General features: G+C 28.9%; 2 protein-coding genes across 2 annotated transcripts; both read left to right on the top strand.

Annotated features, from left to right (window-relative positions):
* Nucleotides 1-10,260: 10,260 nt before the first annotated feature.
* On the top strand, nucleotides 10,261-11,119 carry BDBG_18085 (uncharacterized protein; the record flags this gene model as incomplete). The annotated part of the gene is made up of 3 exons (XM_031725671.1): nucleotides 10,261-10,613; nucleotides 10,765-10,801; nucleotides 11,036-11,119. Coding segments are annotated over 3 exons (473 nt in total), but the record flags the coding sequence as incomplete, so codon positions are not given.
* A 7,620-nt stretch (nucleotides 11,120-18,739) lies between these two features.
* On the top strand, nucleotides 18,740-19,790 carry BDBG_18084 (uncharacterized protein; the record flags this gene model as incomplete). Its single annotated transcript, XM_031725670.1, has 3 exons — nucleotides 18,740-18,784; nucleotides 19,338-19,406; nucleotides 19,560-19,790. Coding segments are annotated over 3 exons (345 nt in total), but the record flags the coding sequence as incomplete, so codon positions are not given.
* Nucleotides 19,791-21,122: the final 1,332 nt, after the last annotated feature.

The raw sequence follows: 21,122 nt of genomic DNA, 5'->3' as shown, positions 1-21,122 counted from the left end.
ACTTCTATTTCATATGATCTTTCAATCATTCATTGATATATTAATCTTGATTAGTTAGTGAACTGATGATATCTTTATTCACACTCAGTTTTACAAGCATTTCCATTCTCCATGATGAGTAGAGAGTGAGATTGAAAGTATTAAAATATACAGAAGCATCTAAGCATTCTTTCAGTGCTTTTATATTTAATTCTGTAGATGCTGAAATTGTATAAGTTTCTTATTGAGTTAATCATTGAATTTCCTTGTATTGAAGTTGTTGAGTTGCATGTATATCAGCTATCTATTGCTGTTATAATTTCAACATTGCTCAGAGCCACTGTGATATTACATCTATACTCACACTTGACAGGACTCTCATATTATTATTAGACATGATTATATCATTTATCAGATATGTGATATCTGTGAAATCTGAAGAAGTGTAATTATATGAATATCTCATATGTCTGAGTATCAGAACTCTCAGATCTTTTACTGATATTCTCTTGTAAAATCTTATTACAGAGCCAGAATGACTGATGAGCAAGCTTCTATCTGAGAACTCAGTGTTCACTTAACTGTTTCTCTTTCTTACATATCATTACATATTTGAATATCTCTCAATGAATAATCATTTCTAATGAGGAGATGATGAATGTTTTTCTAGTGTAAGAGACCTACACTGAATAGATTGATATGATATTGATAGGTCTTATATAACAAAGAGAAAAACATTAGAGAAGAAAAAGCAAGAGAAACTGTGAGAATCAGTGATTAAAGTGAATATTTATACATGTATGTGATGATGTATGCAGTGAAGCTTCAGAGTGGAAGAATCTATATATCTTCATAATGACTGAGGATTGGTGATTGAGAATGACTGAGAATCGGGGCATACGCGTTTGAGAATGAAGCGGTTGAAATCTGTGAAGTGTAACAGAATAGTCTATATGATTGATCGGGCGCAGCCCGTCACAGAAGAACATTTCACATCTCTGATATAGAAGAATTAAATCTACTTACATATTAATAAGTAAAGAGAATGATTTATAAGATCTCATCTAAAAGCATTCTATATATTATACAGAATCTGAAAGTGAAGAAAATCAAGATAAAGAATATATAGAAGAACAAGTATATGAAAGAACTTCTGAAGAAGTATGAGAAGATCTTCTGAACAGATCTTTCACTGAAATTATCACTGAAATGAGAATTCATACATAAGATTGACACAGAAAATATGAAATTAGTTAATTAAAATATATATTCTCTGTTACAAATATATCTTGAAGAATAGAAGTATCAGATCACAGACCTTCTAGAACATGATCTTATATAACTCTTATTAAGTGTATAAAGTTTCTCAGTTCTATTTATGAAAAAGACAGATGAGAAGTGATAAATGTGTATTAATTATTAAGCACTCAATAAGCTTACAATCAAGAATAAATACTCACTGTTATAGATTCAACAACAGTTGAATACAATTGAAAATACTTAATATCTATCAAACATTAATTAAAAAACATCGACACCGCTCCACCACGAACTCGCTCGATTTTTCGAATAAGAACCCGCCGGTAGATCCATCGAAAAGCCCTCGATCATACGAGCATTTTGACCCCATCGCCGACCGCATACCCCGTGTGGTGGTGGAGATATCCAGCCAAACGTGAACTAGACGTTTTTCGAAACTCCCGTGTGGGATTATCCCTCATTCACCCCTATCACACCACAACCCCGGGCCAAAGTGCCATACAAATTGTAAGGTGAAGAGACATAGCCATATGCGCCAATCTTCTTGATTTTGGAAGATCCCTGATCTGTAATTGTGAAGATATCTGAGAAGTAATCTCTGTGAAAACCCTGTCCATCTTTGATGTTTCAAAACATCAACACCAAGTCTCACCCTTGTACCGCCCTTCCCAATCTGGCCCATCCCCAGCAGAAAAATACAAAAAGATATCTTGATGATAATATCAGGCATATAATCAACAGACACTTCTGAAGTGTAATCTTCATAGTCTGTCATCAGTGTATCTAGACTTCAACATCAAGTCTCACCCTTGTACTACCTCTCTCAATCTGGCTCATTCTCAGCAGAATAATACAAAAAGATACCTTGACAACAGCATTCAATACATAATCAGCAGACAATGAGTTAACAGCACATCAATAACTATAAAATCAGTATATCTCAAGATCTGACTGAGTCTTTGATTCCTGCACAGTGAGATATATTAAATCTAGTTTTAATATCTCAATATTCAATAGATTCTGTAAGAGATTGAGAACAGCAATACTAGATTTCTATTGAATTTAAGAATTAACTCTATATTAATATAATCATTGATAAAGTCTTCTATTTTGAGATATAAATAACCAGTTTCTCTACATTCTGCTGACAATATTTATATTATTATATAGAAACAGACTTATATTCTCTATAATATCAAGACTCTGAAGAGAGAAAGTCTTGATAGAAAGTATACAGTAGTGTATATCTTAGCAGTTTCTATCTCATTCTTCTACAGCAGTTAATGCAAAAAAAAAAAAAAAAAGATCTTAGAAATAGTTTTTTACTTCTCTTGAAAAAGTAAGATGTTTTTCTCTGAATTTTATATAATATTCTTATAAAGAATTAAAAACAGAGCTGTTTTCTGTTATAATTTCATATTCTTTTAAATAAGAATTCACTTTTTCAGTAACTGAAGAGCTTTTATTAATACTTAATTCTTTTTTACACTCTTTATTAACTGATTTGAGTTGTACACTTGTTGTGTGAGAAGAATTGAATAATTTAGAATAAAATTGAATAGTTTTAATCAATTTCTCTGCAAAAAATTAATTTATTTTTTATCAGTTTTTCTCTCAAAAACTGTCATATTATCTGATTTATTATCAATTGATATCATACTCTTTCTCACTGTATCTCAAGAAAGAGATTATAAAGATTTTATTAATTTATCTTAAAAATCAATTTTAGTTTATTAGATTCTCTTCAAAAATCTAACCTAGTTACTGAACTAGTGTGAAAAAAATCAGGTGTTTTATATATAAAAGTCTTTTATTCTTCTTTTGAAACAGTCTGACCAACTTTTCAATTGAAAACAGACTTAGAAATATCTCAATTGAAATAGTCTGATCAACTTTTCATTGAGTGAGAATAATAAGTTCAAAAATACACTCAGTTGATGTGGAAAAAGATGCTTTCTGAAATACTATTTCTGAGATTAAAATTCTAAAGAGAAGAAAGAAAGAAGAAATAGAGAAATAACAAGTTCTTGAAATATAGAAACTTGAAAAAGTAAGTAAGATTCTTGAAAAGCAGTGTCTGAGTGAGATGAATGAAGAAATAATATTAATTCTTCATACTCAGACTAGACAACTATAGAAGATAATCAAGTTCAAACTTAGAATCTTAAACACAGTTCAAAAAACATTGAAAATTCCTAGTATAATTACTAACTCTTCATCTTACTCTTCTTCTTTTTTTTCTACTTCTTTTTCTTCTTTGAATTAGAAGAAAACATATACTCAAGCAGCTGAATCTACTGTCTCTAAATCTGCTATCTCAAAACCTGCTCAAAATCCTGAGAAAACTGAGAAGAATACTGCTCATATCTCTATTCATAGAAAAGTAAAAAAGAAAATATAAAAAGAGAAAAACTTTCAAATCTTCAGAAATAGAAGACTTATTCTCAAAGTCTCAAATCAGAATATTCTACAAAAAAACAAGCTAAACTCAAATCTTATTTTCAGAATCAGAAATGAAATTAATCAGTAGTTCTTTTCTTAGTTAATGACTGATATTAAAGTTCAAAAACCAGTTATAGCTTCAATTGAGTCATTATTCTTTGAAAACTTCATTATTCTGACTACAATGCCTGAATTCAGTACTGAATTTCTTATTCAGAATGAGAATCTCTGAAAGTCAGTAGTAGAATCTTTGTTAAACACAATAATTCTATCTGAAAGAGATAAAAAGTGAGACAAATTCATTCTTTATAATATTTCAGTTGAAATTTTTGACTGTGAAGAAGAAATACTACTTCTTAAAAATGAATTGAAAGAATATAACTCTATTCAACTGAGAAAGAAGCCTGTATAATTAAATTCAATTAAGTTCAGACAAAGTAGAAGAAATGTCTCTATTCTAGTATATATAAAAACACTTAAATAGTCAAAGGTCTCTGAAGTAAGAGTAGCAGATTTGAAAATGAGAGTTCATGAATACAAAGACTCAAGAATGAATCTCAAAGCTCAAACATAGTGTTCAAACTGTCAAAGATATGAACACTTTATAATCTCATATTTTAGAGACTTAAAATATGCATTCTGTGCCAGAGATCATAAAACTAGTAAGTATAAATATAAAACATGCTCAAAAAGAGATGAAATATGTTAATATACTCTGCTTAAGTACTCTAATTGTAAAGAAAAACATACATCTAACTCAAAAGAATGTATATTTGCTTCTAGAACTCAAAAGAACTGAAGAAAAGATGAAGCTCAAAGTCAATCTAGAACTGAAGAGAAGAGTTAAGCCAGTAGACTTATAACTACAAGCTTAAAAAGAAGAAACTCTCAACTATCTAAATCTTCAAACTTCAATTCCTCAGCTAAATATAAACAGAATTTGAATTCTCAAACTTCTGTTAAGATTAGAGAATTGAGAAATGACTCTGATAATAAACTAGATATAATATAAGCAGTTGAGATCCCTACTTTTCAAAATAGTTATAATCTACTATCTGATGATAGTGACTAGATTCTACTCTATCTCTACTCTCTTTTAGTATGAATATATAACAAAAACAATAAAAAAAGTTTAAAAACTCTTTAAAAATCACATTTATTCAAAATAATGTGAATAGAAACTCAAATTGTATTTATTCTTGTCTTCAAATTATATTTGAATAAAAAGTTAATTTTATACTACTTCAGAAACTGAATTTTGATGCTGAGTAAAATTACATCATTTCTTATTCAAGCTACTACTGCTTTCTATCTCAAAAGTCTGAGATAAAGTCAAGAGTAGTGATCTATGAAAGAAAGAGATCAAGATATTAATTTAATCTAAGATTTAATATCATGTCTGACTCTGATATTCTGTTGAGTGATATTATAGATAAAGAAAATGAGTTTAATATTATACAGCTTATAAATATCTATAATGAAAAGTCATTGAAGAAGAATAATAATATCTGAATAATTGATAGAGAATTTCTGAATATAACTTCATCAAGAAACTCTATAATTATAGAAGATTTCAATACACATCATCTCTGATGAAATTCAGAATATAAGAGAGCAGTGAGAGCTGATAATCTGATTGAATAAATCTTTGAGCATTCAATAGATTTGATTAATAAGTCTGATTAATAAACATTCTTTAGAAAAGATATGAAACAGAAATCTATTATAGATCTAAGCTTCATATTATAAAATCTAATGAAAAGAAGACTTATAAACTGATTTATTGATTCAAATGAAACATCAGAATCAGATCATGAGATTATTCAATTTGATATTGAACTGAGTGAAAAATAAATGAGTGAAAATTCTCTTCTCTCTAATCAGTTTAAGTTTGAAAAAGCTGATTGAAAAGCAGTTGAAGCAAGTATAAAACTGTTAAAATCTGAAAGACAGAATAAGCTATATTGAAATTCTGATCAAGATATCTCAAATGAAATACTTGAGAATAGAGTGAAGCTTATTACATCTATTATTCTAATAAGTGTTAGAGATAATATTTCAAAGAGAAAATCTTCTAAGTATTTAAAATCTTAATGAAATGAGAATATCTTATCTAAAAGGAAAGAATTAGCTACTGCTAGAAGAGATTGAAAGAATGATGTAATATCTGATAAAGAGTTTAAAGCTGTCAGAAATGAATATTTTTCAGATATTAAAAGAGCTAAAACAGACTGCTGAAATAAATTTCTTGAAGAAGCATAAGAGAAGAAAGTTTTTAAAGCTTTTAACTATATTAAAACAAGAAGTGTAGTAAAACTTTCAGTCTTAGAATATGAGTTTCAGAATGAATCATATACAGCAAACTCTTTTGAGAAAAAATGTCAAGCTTTTATAAGAATTCTCTTTCAGAACTCATCAGATTCAGATTCAGATTCAGAGAAAGAGAATATATCACTTCTGAACTATATTAATGAAAATGACTGAGAATAGCCTGATCTTATATAAGATGAATTAGAGTCAGCTATCTTCTCAAGTTCTGTTAAAACTGCTGCAGGACCTGATTCAATTACTCACTTAATTATTCAAAATATATATTCCTACTTAAAGAATGAATATTTTAAGCTCTTTTTCAATCTCTTAACAAATGAATATCATTCTGAATGCTGAAGAGAAGTCACTAAAGTGATTCTTATAAAACCTAATAGAAAAACTTCAATTTCTAAGTCATATAAAGAAATATCTCTATTAAACTGTCTAGAAAAGATTTTGAAAAAGATAATAGCTACTTAACTATCTTTTATAAGCTCTATTAATAACTCTCTTTTATTCAGTGAATAAATAAGAGATAGAAAATAATGTTCTGTAATTAACACTGTTCTCTCAGTTATTCATGATATTTAAATAGCAAAGCATGAAGATCTGGTCTCAACTGTAGTTTTTATTGACATAAAAGAAGCATTTGATCATGTTTCAAAGTCAAAATTAATTCAGACTTTAAAGATGTTAAAACTGTTACTTTCTCTAATAAAATAAGTTAACTGTTTTATATCTAAAAGAATCATACAACTTTTCTTCAATGAAATGAAATAAGACAAGACTGAGATAAAAATAGAAGTGCTGTAAGAATCTTCAATCTCACTTATTTTATTTACAATATACACTGTATATCTATTCAAAGATAGAAATATGAAAATAGTGTGATCTCTAAGTTATATAGATGATATTAGTCTAGTCTACAGCTCAAAAACTATTAAAGAGAATTTGAAAGTAATTGAAAAAGCTGTAAAGAAAATCTTTGTCAGAGTAGATATCAATCAAATTTAATTTAATATGAATAAAACTGAGTTAATTCATTTCTTTTCTAGATTCAATGAGAAAGAACTATCTTTAACTCTTTTAAATAGAGAGATTAAACCCAGTTTAAATGTTAAATAATTAGAAGTATGATTAAACTCTAAGTTGAATTTTAAATATTATATTTAATAAAGAACTGTCAAGATAGAAAGACTATTGAATAACATTATCAGACTATTAAATACAGAGAGAGGTCTATTCTTTCAGACTATGAGATAGTTATATATAGTCTGTATTATCTCAGTAGCTGATTATGAAGTTCAAGTTTGAAGAAATAATCAAGAAAATTTCACTGAACTCTTTCAAAGTCTGTAAAACAGAGCTTTGAGAAGAATTCTGACAGTATTCAAATCATCTCCTATTAAAGCAATAAAAATTGAAGCTTCAATTCTTCCTTCTGCTATTAGATTTGAAAAGACCTATATGAACTATACTTTGAGAGTTATAAAGATGAGCTTAAATCATATAATCAGAGAAAGAGTCTCTTCCTGATTTTCATGAGTTAACTCTGAAAATGAACTGAATTGAAATAGATTTCTTGATTGAAATGAAAATAATTCTTCAAAGAAAATGTCTTCTCAACTGTACAGACTATACTCACTGATTAAAAATTAATTTTCTTCTTTAAATATTGAAAAAGTTGATCATGAGAAGTTATCTCTCTGAAGAGAAAAGCTTGAATCTCTTATAAACTTATAAATAAGTGAACTATCTAAAGAGAAAGAATATGAACAGCATTTAAAGAGAATTTCTACAATCAATATAAAAGACTCTATTCTGATTTATTCAGATGACTCAAAAAATGAGAATTTGAATAGATTAGATACAGGCATTGCTTATACTGAAGATAATATTAATTTTATCTCAGATTTCTGAAATTTAGGCTGTGAATCTGAAGTCTTTGATGCTGAATTATTTGTAATAGTGAAAGATTTCAAACTTATTAAAATAAAATCTCATAAAAGAGAAAATAGTTTGAAAGAGATATGAATATTCTCTGATAGTCAAGCTGCTTTAAAAAGACTTAGAAATAGTCAGATTTATAATGATTAAATGAATCTTAAACTGATCTTAAACTTCATTTTAAAAATTCAAAAGAGAAGAATATTAAAGCTGATAATTCATCTGAACTGAGTTCCTGCTCATATGAATATTCATGATAATGAATTGGCTGATTCAGCTGTAAACAAAGGTTCAGAATTAAGCAGATCTGTTCAAAAAATTGTGTCCTGGTCTTTTATAAAGAGAAAAATAAAAGAATCTTGTTTAGACAAGTGAAATGAAAGCTGGTAGAAATAAAAGAAGAGTATACATTATTCAAGATTTGAAATAAAACCCAAGTGAAAATCTTGTTCAATTAAATGTAAAAAGAAAATATTCTCATCTATAATACAGCTGAAATTAGAATATGGCTATTTCAAATCTTATATATAAAGATTTGATGATAGATTTGATTCAATAGAATGCTCATTCTGCAATGCAAATGAGAATTCTGAGTATATTGTAATACACTATGTATTATACAATAGTCTCAGAGTCAGATTGAAAGAGAAGTACAATCTAAATCAATTAAATATGAGATTCTTATTCTCAACTGAGACAGGAATTAAATACTTAATAGACTTTCTATCAGAAACTTAAGCAGCTACAAGAAAATGACTGAATTCAGAAATATCTGAATATGAAGAGGAGAAAATTGATCAGATATAGTCTGTTAAAACCACTATATACTATCTTTTAATAATTTGTTTCATTACAGTCTCTCATTATTTTACTTTATCTTTTTCTTTCTATTCTTTTCTATCTATCTATTTAATGTGTCTATCTTTAAGACTCTGTTCTCTTTTCTTTTGTCATGTCAAATGGTTTCAAAGTATCAGAAGATGTTAAAATACTGCAATTTGTAAACAGTTTTTGTATTCTGGGCTGGAATTTTCTGATTTTACATATCTGAAATTGATGAATGTATAATAGTTAACTGTGTAGATATAGGAAAAACCCTGAGAACTTTTAGTTCTCAGGTAGATGTCATAGTCTCTGACTGCATACATCTATAATTGAAGAATAATAATAATAATAATATCAAAGATTAATCTTCTCTCAGAATACTGACAGATCTGTATAGATAAACTATCAGTACTGTGAATCATGTTTAATATATAATGAGAAAAGTTCAAATTTCTGATAATATCATTTAGTCTGATAAATGCATCTGTTATCTTTTAAATAATAATGAATATAATTCTTCATAAACAGAATGAAATCTTATATCTCATATATCTGAATGATATTCTAGTCTTCTCAAACTTATATAATAAACATCTAAAGTATCTTTATAAAGTGCTTATACCTCTGACAGAGTATAAGCTCTACATCAAATCAACAAAGTATGTGTTTGAAATGAAAGAGTTAAAGTTCATAGAACATGTAGTGAGTGATAACTATATACATCCCATCTCAGAGAAATTGAATGTTATGTGATTCAAAGATTGCTTAAGCCAGTGTACAATTACAGGTGTACGCCGGCTTCTTATATATATTATCTAAATTAATTAGTGGCTGCTAGAGCCTCTTTACATTCATAAGTGTGTTCAGAAGTGTAAGCATGTTCAGAAGCAGCTATGTTATTATCTGATAATTATACATTCTTCTGAATCACATTCTCTCTCATCAGATTCAGTTACATGATCATAATCATTACATACATTCTAGCTTCATGCAGATTAGCACGCCACTAGTACTTGCAATAGTGTAGCCTATCTCTGATTCAGCTAGCATTCTGTATACACTCTCACAAAGAAACTTTCACTATATTATATTACTCATTCACTCACTTTTTCCTTTCTTCAATCATCTTCTTCATCATCATCATCAAATATCATCATCTTATTCAAGATGTCTACTTCTTCTTCTTCTATTCAACATCTTTTATCAGTTCATTTATTACATTGTATGCATTTCTGACAATAATCTCTCATTCTCACAATAAGTATCATTGTAGTGTCTATATCAGGCAGTTCATTAGCAGTAAGTGTAATGCATTGTGAAATGTGATCAGGACTTGTTTTCTTCTAACAATTATCAGAATATATTATCATGAATAACACATCTTCTTTATCTTTTTATATACTCTCAACTATTTTTCTTCTCAGTGAGCTTCTGATCATGTTTTCTAACGTAATTTTGCATGAATACAGATGCTAATGTTTGTTTTTATTTGTATAGAATCTTCACATGTTGATAGATTCACATTCACTGATAATAGTGAATATCTCAATATTGAATCATTGATCAAAAACTTGAAGAACATGATAATGAAGGAATTATTCATACTATATATAACTGAGTCTCTTATATTCTCTTCTGTCTCTTCTACTGCTGTTTCTCTCTCTGCTGCTCTCTCTCAATCTTCTATTCTTCTCCCTGTTTTCAGTTCTCTCACTTTCACTATCTCTGTTCTCATGACTCTTACTTCTGCTACTTCTTCTCTCTCTGTCTCTGCTGCTGCTTCTGCTTTTATTATCAGCTCTTCTTATTTCAAGAAGATGTTATATAGACTTGATAAATTATGTTTCTCAGTATATATACTCTCATTCTTCTTATCAACCTCTAAAATGATTTATTATATAAAGACTGTATATGATATAACTATCTGAAGCTCAGTCACAGATGCTGATTATTATATTTATTTTAAATATTCATGATAAGATAATTATTCATTTGTATCAGAGAATCATTTCTCTTCTTAATAGTGTTAAAATCATAAGTCTTTTTCTTTTTTATCTATTCTTTCTGATGCTGATTTTCCTGTTCTTAGAGAAAATTATTATGAGTTTTATTATATATAAAGTTGTGATATTCACAGATATCAAGAAACTTTTCATAACTGTTAAATTCAATATTACAGGTATATCTGCTCTGATAAATTTCTTTGAGATAGTAGATCTGTATCAGCCTATTCTCTGATATCTGGTATTTAACTTTGTGATGCATGTGAAAGATATCTGTGTTTTCAGAAATGAAAATACAGATATTATACTCTTTTACACTCATAGATATGAGACTTATACATCTTATCTGAGATGTTGTTATAAGAATGAGCTGTTCACATGCTGTGTTCTACTTTCTGTATTTCTCTGTGTCTCTCTCTCTCTTTCTGAGAAGCCTTGTACATGTTGTAATTATATATACAACTCTAAGATCAGTGAGTGTTCATTTAAATACTATTTTCATCTCTGATTTTACAGTTTTTATACACTAATAATAATTCTTAGTTGCTTCAGTGTCAGAGATTATTCTAATTAAAGATAATCATACTGCTGAGACTACTCTCTCTTATCTTTAAGTTTCTTCTGTCACTTTCTCTTTCTCTTCTGCAGAGAAGGTTGTGTATATACTGAGTTATAAGTATTCAGCTCTGAGTAGCTTCTGCTGTCATTTATCTGATTCTGTATCTTCTTCTTCTTTGATTTCTTCTGTCTCTGTTCTCTCTGTCTTAGCTTCTAGTTCTGCAAGTTCTGTGCTCTTCTTTAATTTTTCTACACACACATATATACATTTCTATATTGACATTCCAGTTAATCTTGTGATAAATTACATTGATGTCATACATAGAGTGATAGAGAAATCAGAGACATATATGATATTATTATGAGAGTAACTTACAGCTCTTGAATTTCTTATGAATCTTGAGTTTTGAGATTTTCTTTATTTTTAACATTTTTCAGGTGATGTGATATTGAAAATAGATTAAATGTGTGATATATGAAAATGAATAAGATATGTATAATAACATTTGTCTTTTACAGCTAACTCTTACAGTTAATAATCAATTCATTATCTCTTCTCTTTCTTACACTTTTTCTTTATCTGCTACTCACTACTCTTATACAATCTCTATATAATACAGTGTTCAATGACTAGGTTTAGCAGCTTTCATCTTGTGATTCTGTCTCATGTATTATACTGTCTCTCTTCACTCACTCAGATCACTACAGTGAACAGCTTATTGAAACTAATCTCACTCAATCTCTGAGTGTCTTCAGGGATTGAGATGACTTAATCTTACATATTTATAAATATTTCAGATGCTTCATCCTCTGTTATCTCTATAATTAAACTGATATAAACAGTCAAATTCAACTCTGAATTTCTTTTTCTTCTGTAATCTGATTCATGTGTAAGTCTGCTGCTCTGAGACTGCTCTTTGCTATGTTATATTCACTGTTTATAACATATTATCATATAACTGACTACAGTTTTATAACTTATTAAAGTGTGATATTCATCTGATTTCTTCATTACTTCTCATTCTTTTCTTATAATTATGAAAAGATTGAAATAAGTGAGATCATCTGATTTGTAAGTATCTATGATTTCTCTTACTTCATAAGACTTTTTAATTATAAGTCTCTTCTTTTTCAACACTGATAATAGTGTTGTGAATAACTATAATTCACTCAGATCTTGTATCTTTGTCTTCATAAGATATGAATAATTTATTAAGTTATGTAAGATCTATTTCTCTGATTCTTTCAATGTATATGTTCTCAGAGAATGTGATTTAAGTATTTTATATAACTTAAATTATCTAGATTAAAACTTCTCAGAACTCTTATTACATACAAGAACTTATATTCTTATCTTGAGACTCAATTTCTTAACTAGTGAGTCTCATATTCTTTTGAATTGAATTGCTCAGTTCAGGAGTAACTTGTTAGCTTTTACACATGCATGACTGATCTCTTTCAATCTTAGTTTCATGTCTATGACTGCTGTGTCTGCAACTGATACTACTGTATCTATAACTGCTGTTTCTGCTGCATCTGTGACTGTTGCATTCACAACTGCTGTTCTCTTTCTCATCTTTTCTGAAGTATTCTCTGAGATGCGTGAATGCAGTTCATACAACAGATAGAATGATGAACACTTGAAGACTGCATGCTGCTGAATTCATGTGACTAATAGTATCTGACTGAGATATTCATCTCATAATCTTGTAGACTTGCTCACTAGATATTTCATCAGCATATTACTCAGGATTTCATTCAAGTATTTCATCTTTCTATTTATTCACAGATGATATGACATTGTTCTACAATATCTTATCTGTAACTGGCTTATGAAATACCTCACTGCTTCTTCTATAAGATTTACATTATTATCAGTTAGAATCTCACACAGCATTTCATACTTGATATAGATCTCATTATATAGAAACTTTATTACTATCTTCTCTATTATCTCTGAAACTGCTTTTACAACTGATCAGTCAGTAGTGTAGTCAATAGTAGTGATTATTCAATAATTTCTATTTAATGTTCACAGTAATATATCTATAAGATTCACTTCTCATTATTTGAATAGTTGTATTGTACATTCTATCTGATGTTATACTTTCTTATGTTCTAATTCTTTCTTAGATTCTTTCACAATCTGATAATTCAGACACTTGTGAGTGTATATCTGAATGTTCTCAATCATACTTAGTCAGTATACTCTTAATTCAAGTACATTTATGAGTTTAGAGCTTTCTAAGTGACTGAATTTCTTGTATATGTAAGTTATTAAGTCACATCTAAATAAATGTTCTAGATAGAGAGCTTTCATATACTCTAGATTGTGATAAAAAATAACATCATTTTTCAATTTTCTCAGCTTGAAGTTCAGAAGCATCTCTTCTATCACTTTTATAAAATACTTATTATCCGACATCTTATCATTCTCTAAGTAAGAGATTATTATGTTCACTTATTCTGATTTCTTGTATTCTCTTAGTATGTTTAATACAGACTTCTCTTATATCTGATTCACAGAACTCTTATCTATGAAATTGAGTCTGTAACTGATTACATCAGGCATCACAGTGTTCAATTTCTTTCAGTATTTAATATGAAGATTGTATACTTAAAACTCTGAGATTCAACATACTAAGTATTTGAAAGGTTTTATTATTGATTGTAGATAGACAAGGCTTTTATAATCTATGATCACTATTGTCATATATCTGTTATTAATATATCTATTTCATAACATCAGTGCATACTTAATTGCTAGCAATTCCTTTTCATATACTGAGTAATTGAGCTCAGTGCTCAATAGTTTTCTACTATTATATGTCACTAAGTGCAGCTTGCTGTTCTTGCTCATCTGTAGAAAAGTGTCTCTGATAGCTTATTCAGATACATCTGTCTTAATATAGAAAGATTTATCACAATCTAATTCAATAAGTACTGAGAATGTTATTACATGTTTTCTCAGTGTGAGAAAGACCTCTTTATACACAGTATTTTAGATAATTGACTGAAACTTCTTCTTCTGCAGATTAGTATTCATTTCTCTTAAGAGATCTAAGAGTGATGCAGCTATTCATGTGAAATCCTTGATAAATCTGCAGTAGTATGAGATCAATTCAAGAAATTATCATATATGATATATGTTTCTCAGCTGCAGTCAATTTGCTATAACATTTAATTTCTTCAGAATGAGATGTATACAGTTATCACTTATCACATATTTTATAAACTTCAACTCTTTCATTTCAAATACATACTTGATTGATTTGATATAGAGCTTATACTCTGTTAGAGTTGTAAGCACTTTATCAAGATACTTCAGATATTTATTATATAAGTTTGAGAAGACTAGAATGTTATTTAGATATATAAGATATGAGATTCTATTCTATTTATAAAGAATTGTATTCATCATCATTTGAAAGATGACAGGCATATTTATCAGACTGAATATCATTATTAGAAATTCACACTTCTCTTATTATATATTAAATGCAGTTTGCAGTACTGACAGTTCATCTATACAGATCTGTCAATATTCTGAGAGAAGATTAATCTTTAATAGATATCAGACATTTTCAACTGTATTCAACTGTTGTTGAATTCATAGTAATGAGTATCTATTCTTGATCATAAGCTTGTTAAGTGCTTGATAATCAATACACATTTATCACTTCTCATCTATCTTTTTCATAAATAGAACTGAGAAACCTCACACACTTGATGAGAGTTGTATGAGATTATATTTTGAAAGGTCCGTGATCTGATACTTCTGTTCTTCAAGATATGTCTGTGACAGAGAGTATGCATTTTAATTGACTGATTTCATATCTTTCATGTTAATCTCATATACAAATTCTCATTTCAGTAGCAATTCTGATGAAAGATCTGTTTAGAAGATCTTTTTATACTTCTTCAGAAGTTTCTTTATACACTTGTTCTCTTATATATTCTTTATCTTGATTTTCTTCACTTTCAAGTCCTGTATGATATACAGAATACTTTCAGATGAGGTCTTGTAAATCATTCTCTTTGCTTATTAATGCATAAGCAGATTTAGTCCTTCTATATCAGAGATGTGAAATGTTCTTCTTACATCAGTTGATAGAATTATATGCACTGTTTTCTTCTTATCAGTTAACTGTATATAACATGTACATCATTGAATCTGTGAATTGAATCTTTGAAACTAATTAAGTCTGAGAATAAGATTGTATTTCATGTTCTATAGCTCTCACACTCAGATATAGCAAGATCATTCTTCAAAGTGTAAGAGAACTCTTACTCTTGCAGGTAATACTAAATATCAGTTATCAGACAATCTTATATATCAGGGATTCTTTACTCAGTGAATCTCTTTCAGTTATTAAATTATATAATTATTAATATATTACATAGACACTTCTATGTCTGCTAATACTTTTACAGTCATCTCTCTATTCTTACTTAAGTGTCTTCTATACACTAACATTTTAGGTCTCAAGGCATTGAGATGAGTGTCTGCTTCATTCTCACTCATATCTCAGTCAGAAGCCTGCTTTCTCTTGATATTCATAGAATTCAGAGAGTCATCTAATACAGACATCTCTTTCACTTTGAAGACTTTTTATAGAATATCAGTGAGTGTCTCTGAGCTCACTGATTCTACTAGTTTTTTGACTTTCTTAACTGTGTGTGCTATGTGCAATCTTTTATATCATGATTTTAACATCTGCAGTTGAAGCAAGCTTAATACTCATAATATCAAGATTTTCACTCAGAGAATTTCTTTTTCAGAGGATTCAGCACTTTAGCAATGACATTCAAATCTAGATTCATTATATTCAGATGTGTGACTTGTGTTATAGAAGTCTGATTATTTATTCTTCACTGAGATATACTTGATTGCAGTATTTTCTATCATAATTGACTTTCTTATTTCTGTACAATGAGAATATTATATGCTTCTTTTGTTATGCCTGATTACAAGGTTAAGCATTTTCATTTCACTCTCAACTTAAGTATAAGATTATGAATGAAGATCTGTAAACAGAAAGATGTTAAAAGCTCTTTATTCAATGTGAGATAGTGTAAACTGAAGTTTGTAAAGTATAATGTAAGATCACTTACTTATCTACACTCAGTGAAGTGTTTATAATGCTTGTCTCACATGTTCACTTTCTCAAAGTTATACAAGATTCATTTGAAAAACTCATTTCATATTTATAAGAATGAATATCATTCTGAGTCTGTGAGATTCATCTTTTCATCAGTTATTTATAATGACTTCACTTTTTCACATAGAAATACAGCAGATGTTAAGACTTGTTGAAATTTCATTGACTGTCTGTCTGTGAGTTCATATTCAATCTAATAATATGATTGCATCTGACTTAGTCAGCTGATTGCAGCATTATTTTTTCAGTCATCATTGAAGCTTAATGACTTCAGCAGATCTCTTAGCTTGATATATTTCATACTCAGATTCTCATTCTGCACAGCAGTCTCAGATGATGTGTACACTTCTGATGAGATTGTGAATAATTGTGATGAGATCTTCAGGTTCAGCACAGTCACCTGTTTGTGTAAATATTCAATCTCTCACTGCAGATCTATGACCTGGTTTTCCCTATTCTTATTAATAATGATAATTGTATTGATAAAGCTCTTCATAGTAAATACTTAATCTGTGATGAATATCAATTATTGCTTGACTTCTGTCTCAGTCTGTCACTGTGTACACAAGACCTCAATCTTGTTTAGAATTCTCATATACATATGAAGCTTTAATTCTGGTTCAGCAGTCTCAGCTGCTTTTCTTACTGCTTTAAGTAAACTCTCTAAGAGGTTCTGCATACCTTCCAGTTCAGAAAGCAGAGAAGAGTGTTTGTATTAACTAGTGAAGATGTTCATTTCAGTGATTTCTCATTAATTGTACAATGTCTATCATTATATTGTCATATGATTATATCATTATATGATTTTTAATTTCCATTTTCTGTTATTCTCATACAACTCTGATGATAGTCACTTCTCTTTTATTCTTCTGAATAGAGAGCAGTCTTCTTTGAATCTGATTCATCACTCTCATTTCTTTTCTTACATCTCATTTATTTGCATATGTGACATTCATCTGAGCATGAAGTTTTTCTTTAATAAGCAGAGTAGTATCAATCAGATGCTCTTCTGCTTACTGCTTCTTCATATGCTATCTTTTGAGATGTTTTAGAACCACACTGATATGATAACTATGAATCACTTTGTAGATCAAATTATCACACTCTGAAGAAGCCTGCACTTCTCACTAATTTTTAGACATGCTATCAGATGTGATTCAAAGATTGCTTAAGCCAGTGTATGATTACAGGCGTACACCGGCTTCTTATATATATTATCTAAATTAATTAGTGGTCACTAGGGCCCATTTACATTCATAAGTGTGTTTGAAAGTGTAAGGATGTTCAGAAGCGGCCGTGTTATTATCCGGCAGTCATATGTTCTCCCAAACCACAGTTATAGTGAATTGACTGTAGTTAAGAAATATACATCATGTATAATAGTTTCTTGAATTAATCTTATATTATCACAGATTCATTAAAGATTTTACATAAATAACTATATCACTCTCAAATCTCTTAAGAAAAACAGATATTAACCTGCAGAAGAAGAAGTTTCATTTAATCATCTGAAATATTATATACAAAGAGATCTTTCTCACACTGAGAAAATGTGTGATAATATTCTCAGTACTGATTCAATCAGATTATGAAAAATCTTTCTATATTAAGACAGATGCATCTGAATGAGCTATCAGAGACACTCTTCTGTAAATAGATAAGAATAGCAAGCTGCACTCAGTGATATATAATGACAGAAAACTATCAGATATCAAGCTCAATTACTCAGTGTATAAAAAGAAATTACTAGCAATCAAGCACACACTGGTATTATAAGGTGAATATATTGATAATGAGTATACAATAACAGTGATTACAGATTACAAAAGTCTCATCTATCTACAATTAACAATGAAATCTTTCAAATACTTAGTATATTAAATCTTGAAGTTCCAAGCATATAATCTTCATATCAAATACTGAAAGAGATTGAATACTGTAATATCTGATACAATTAGTCACAGATCTGATTTCATAAGTGAGAATTCTGTAAATCAAATATAAGAGAAGTTTGTATTAAACACACTGAGAAAATGTAAGAAATTAGAATGAGTAAATATAATAATCTCTCACTTGAAGAATAGCAAGATATTAAATGGTAAGCATCTTATAAAAGTAGTAGAAGAGATACTTTCAAACTTCAAGCTGAAGAAATTGAAAAATAATATAATACTTTACTGTGATCTAGAATACGTGAAAGCTCTCTATCTGAAACATTTATTTAGATACAACTTGATCACTTAAATACATAAGAAATTCAGTCACTTAGAAAGCTCTGAACTCATGAGTAGACTGACCGTGTGATCATGTCTGGGACCAGAACCAGATTTTTTGATAGTCTTATTACCAATTCGACTGATTCCATTACACGGTTTTAACATTAGATAGTAGTCTCATACTGTCTCAGTGAGACTTACTGTCTACTCTTGTCACATTTTTCAAATGAGACCATGATTTCCACTTCTCAATTTAAATTATTTTTATTGCTTTAAATGACTTTAAATCTCATTTGAGTGTTACCAAAAAGTGTTACTTTTTAAAAAATTAAAAATAGTCTAAAAAAAACCTTAAAATGTCTAAAAATAGTAACTGTATGCCAAGAATGAGACTAAATGAAATCAAATAGAATCACTTTCTCATTTTTTTCAAGTCATGGTTCCATTTTAAGATCTGATATATAGTCACTTTACATGTTTTTTTGATAGTCAGTCCCAGCGGGATTCACGCCAAGAAATGTATAGGACCAGACTAAATGGGACCAAACGTGAAATTCATGGTCCCGGCGGCCAGTCTACTCATGAGTGTACTTGAATCAAGAGTGTACTGATCAAGCATGACTGAGAACATTTAGATATATACTCATGAGTACCTGAATTGCCAGGTCACAAAGAGATTTAAGAGAGAATTAGAATATAAAAAAGTATAACATCAGATGAAATATACAATACAATTATTCAAATAATGAGAGATGAATCTCATAGATATACTGTTACAAATATCAAATGAAAATCATTGAATAATCACTGCTATTAACTACACTACTAACTGATCAGTTACAAAAGCAGTTTCAGAGATAATAGAGAAGATGATAATGAAGTTTCTACATAATGAGATATATGTTAACTATGAAATGCCACATAAGATTCTAACTGATAATAGTGTAAATCTCATAGAAGAAGCAGTGAGATATTTCATGAGTCAGTTACAGATAAGATATTATAGAACAATATCATATTATTCACAGATGAATAGAAAGATAAAGCACTTGAATAAAATTCTGAGCAATATGCTGATGAAATATCTAGTGAGCAAGTCTATAAGATTATAAGATGAATATCTCAGTCAGACACTATTAGTCACATAAATTTAGCAGTATGCAGTCTTTAAGTATTTATCATTCTATCTGTTGTATGAATTGTATCCATGCATCTCAGAGAATACTTCAGAGAAGATAAGAGAGAGAATAGCAGTTACAGATATAATGGTCACAGATACAGCAGTTGCAGATGCAGAATCAAGATTAAAAGAAATCAGTCATATACATACAAAAGCTAATAAGTTACTTCAGAACTGAGTAATTTAATCAAAAAGAATATAAGACTCACTAGTTAAGAAATTGAGTCTCAAGATGAGAATATAAGTTCTTATATATAATAAAAGTTCTGAGAAGTTGTAATCTAGATGATTTGAGCTCTATAAAATACTCAAATCACATTCTCTGAAAATATATGTATTGAAGAAATCAGAGAGACAGATCTTATACAACTTAGTAAATAATTAATATCTGATAGAGATGAAAATATAAGATCTGAGTAGATTATAATCATCTACAGCACTATTATCAGTGTTGAAAAAGAAGAAGCTTATAATTAAAAAGTCTTATAAAGTAAGAGAAATCATAGATGCTTATAAATTAGATAATCTCACTTATTTCAATCTTTTCATGATTATAAGAAAAGAATGAAAAGCAATAAAGAAATCAGATGAATATCACACTTCAATAAGTAATAAGACTGTAGTCAGTCATATAATAATATACTACAGACAGTAGATGTAATACAGTAAAGAGTAGTCTCAAAGCAGCAGACTTATACATGAGTCAGATTATAGAAGAAAAAGAAATTCAGAGTTGAATTTAACTGTCTATATCAGTTCAATTACAGAGATAATAAAGAATAAGATATCTGAAACATCTGCAGATATATAAGACTAAGCTATCTCAATCTCTGAGAACACTCAGAGATCAGATAAGATTAGTTTCAATAAGCTGTTTACTATAGTAGTCTGAGCAGGTGAAGAGAGATAGTATAATGCATAAGACAGAATCATAAGAGATGAAAGCTGTCAAACCTAGTCACTGAACACTGTATTATATAGAGATCATATAAGAGTAGTGACTAGCAGACAAAGAAAAAGCATAAGAGAGAAGAGATAATAAATAATGAATTAATTATTAATTATAAGAATAGGCTGTAAAGAGATAAATGTTATTATACACACTTTATTCATTTCCATACATTACATGTTTAATCTATTTTCAATGTCACATCACTTGAAAAACATCAAAAATAAAGGAAATCTTAAAACTTGAGATCTGTAAGAGATTTAAGAGCTGTAAGTCACTCTCATAATAACA

The sequence above is a fragment of the Blastomyces gilchristii genome (assembly GCF_000003855.2).
Source record: "Blastomyces gilchristii SLH14081 genomic scaffold supercont1.57, whole genome shotgun sequence".
In the NCBI taxonomy this organism is placed as follows: Eukaryota; Fungi; Ascomycota; class Eurotiomycetes; order Onygenales; family Ajellomycetaceae; genus Blastomyces; species Blastomyces gilchristii.
Note: the sequence above shows the minus strand (reverse complement) of the source record. Positions and strands in the feature narration are given on the sequence as shown.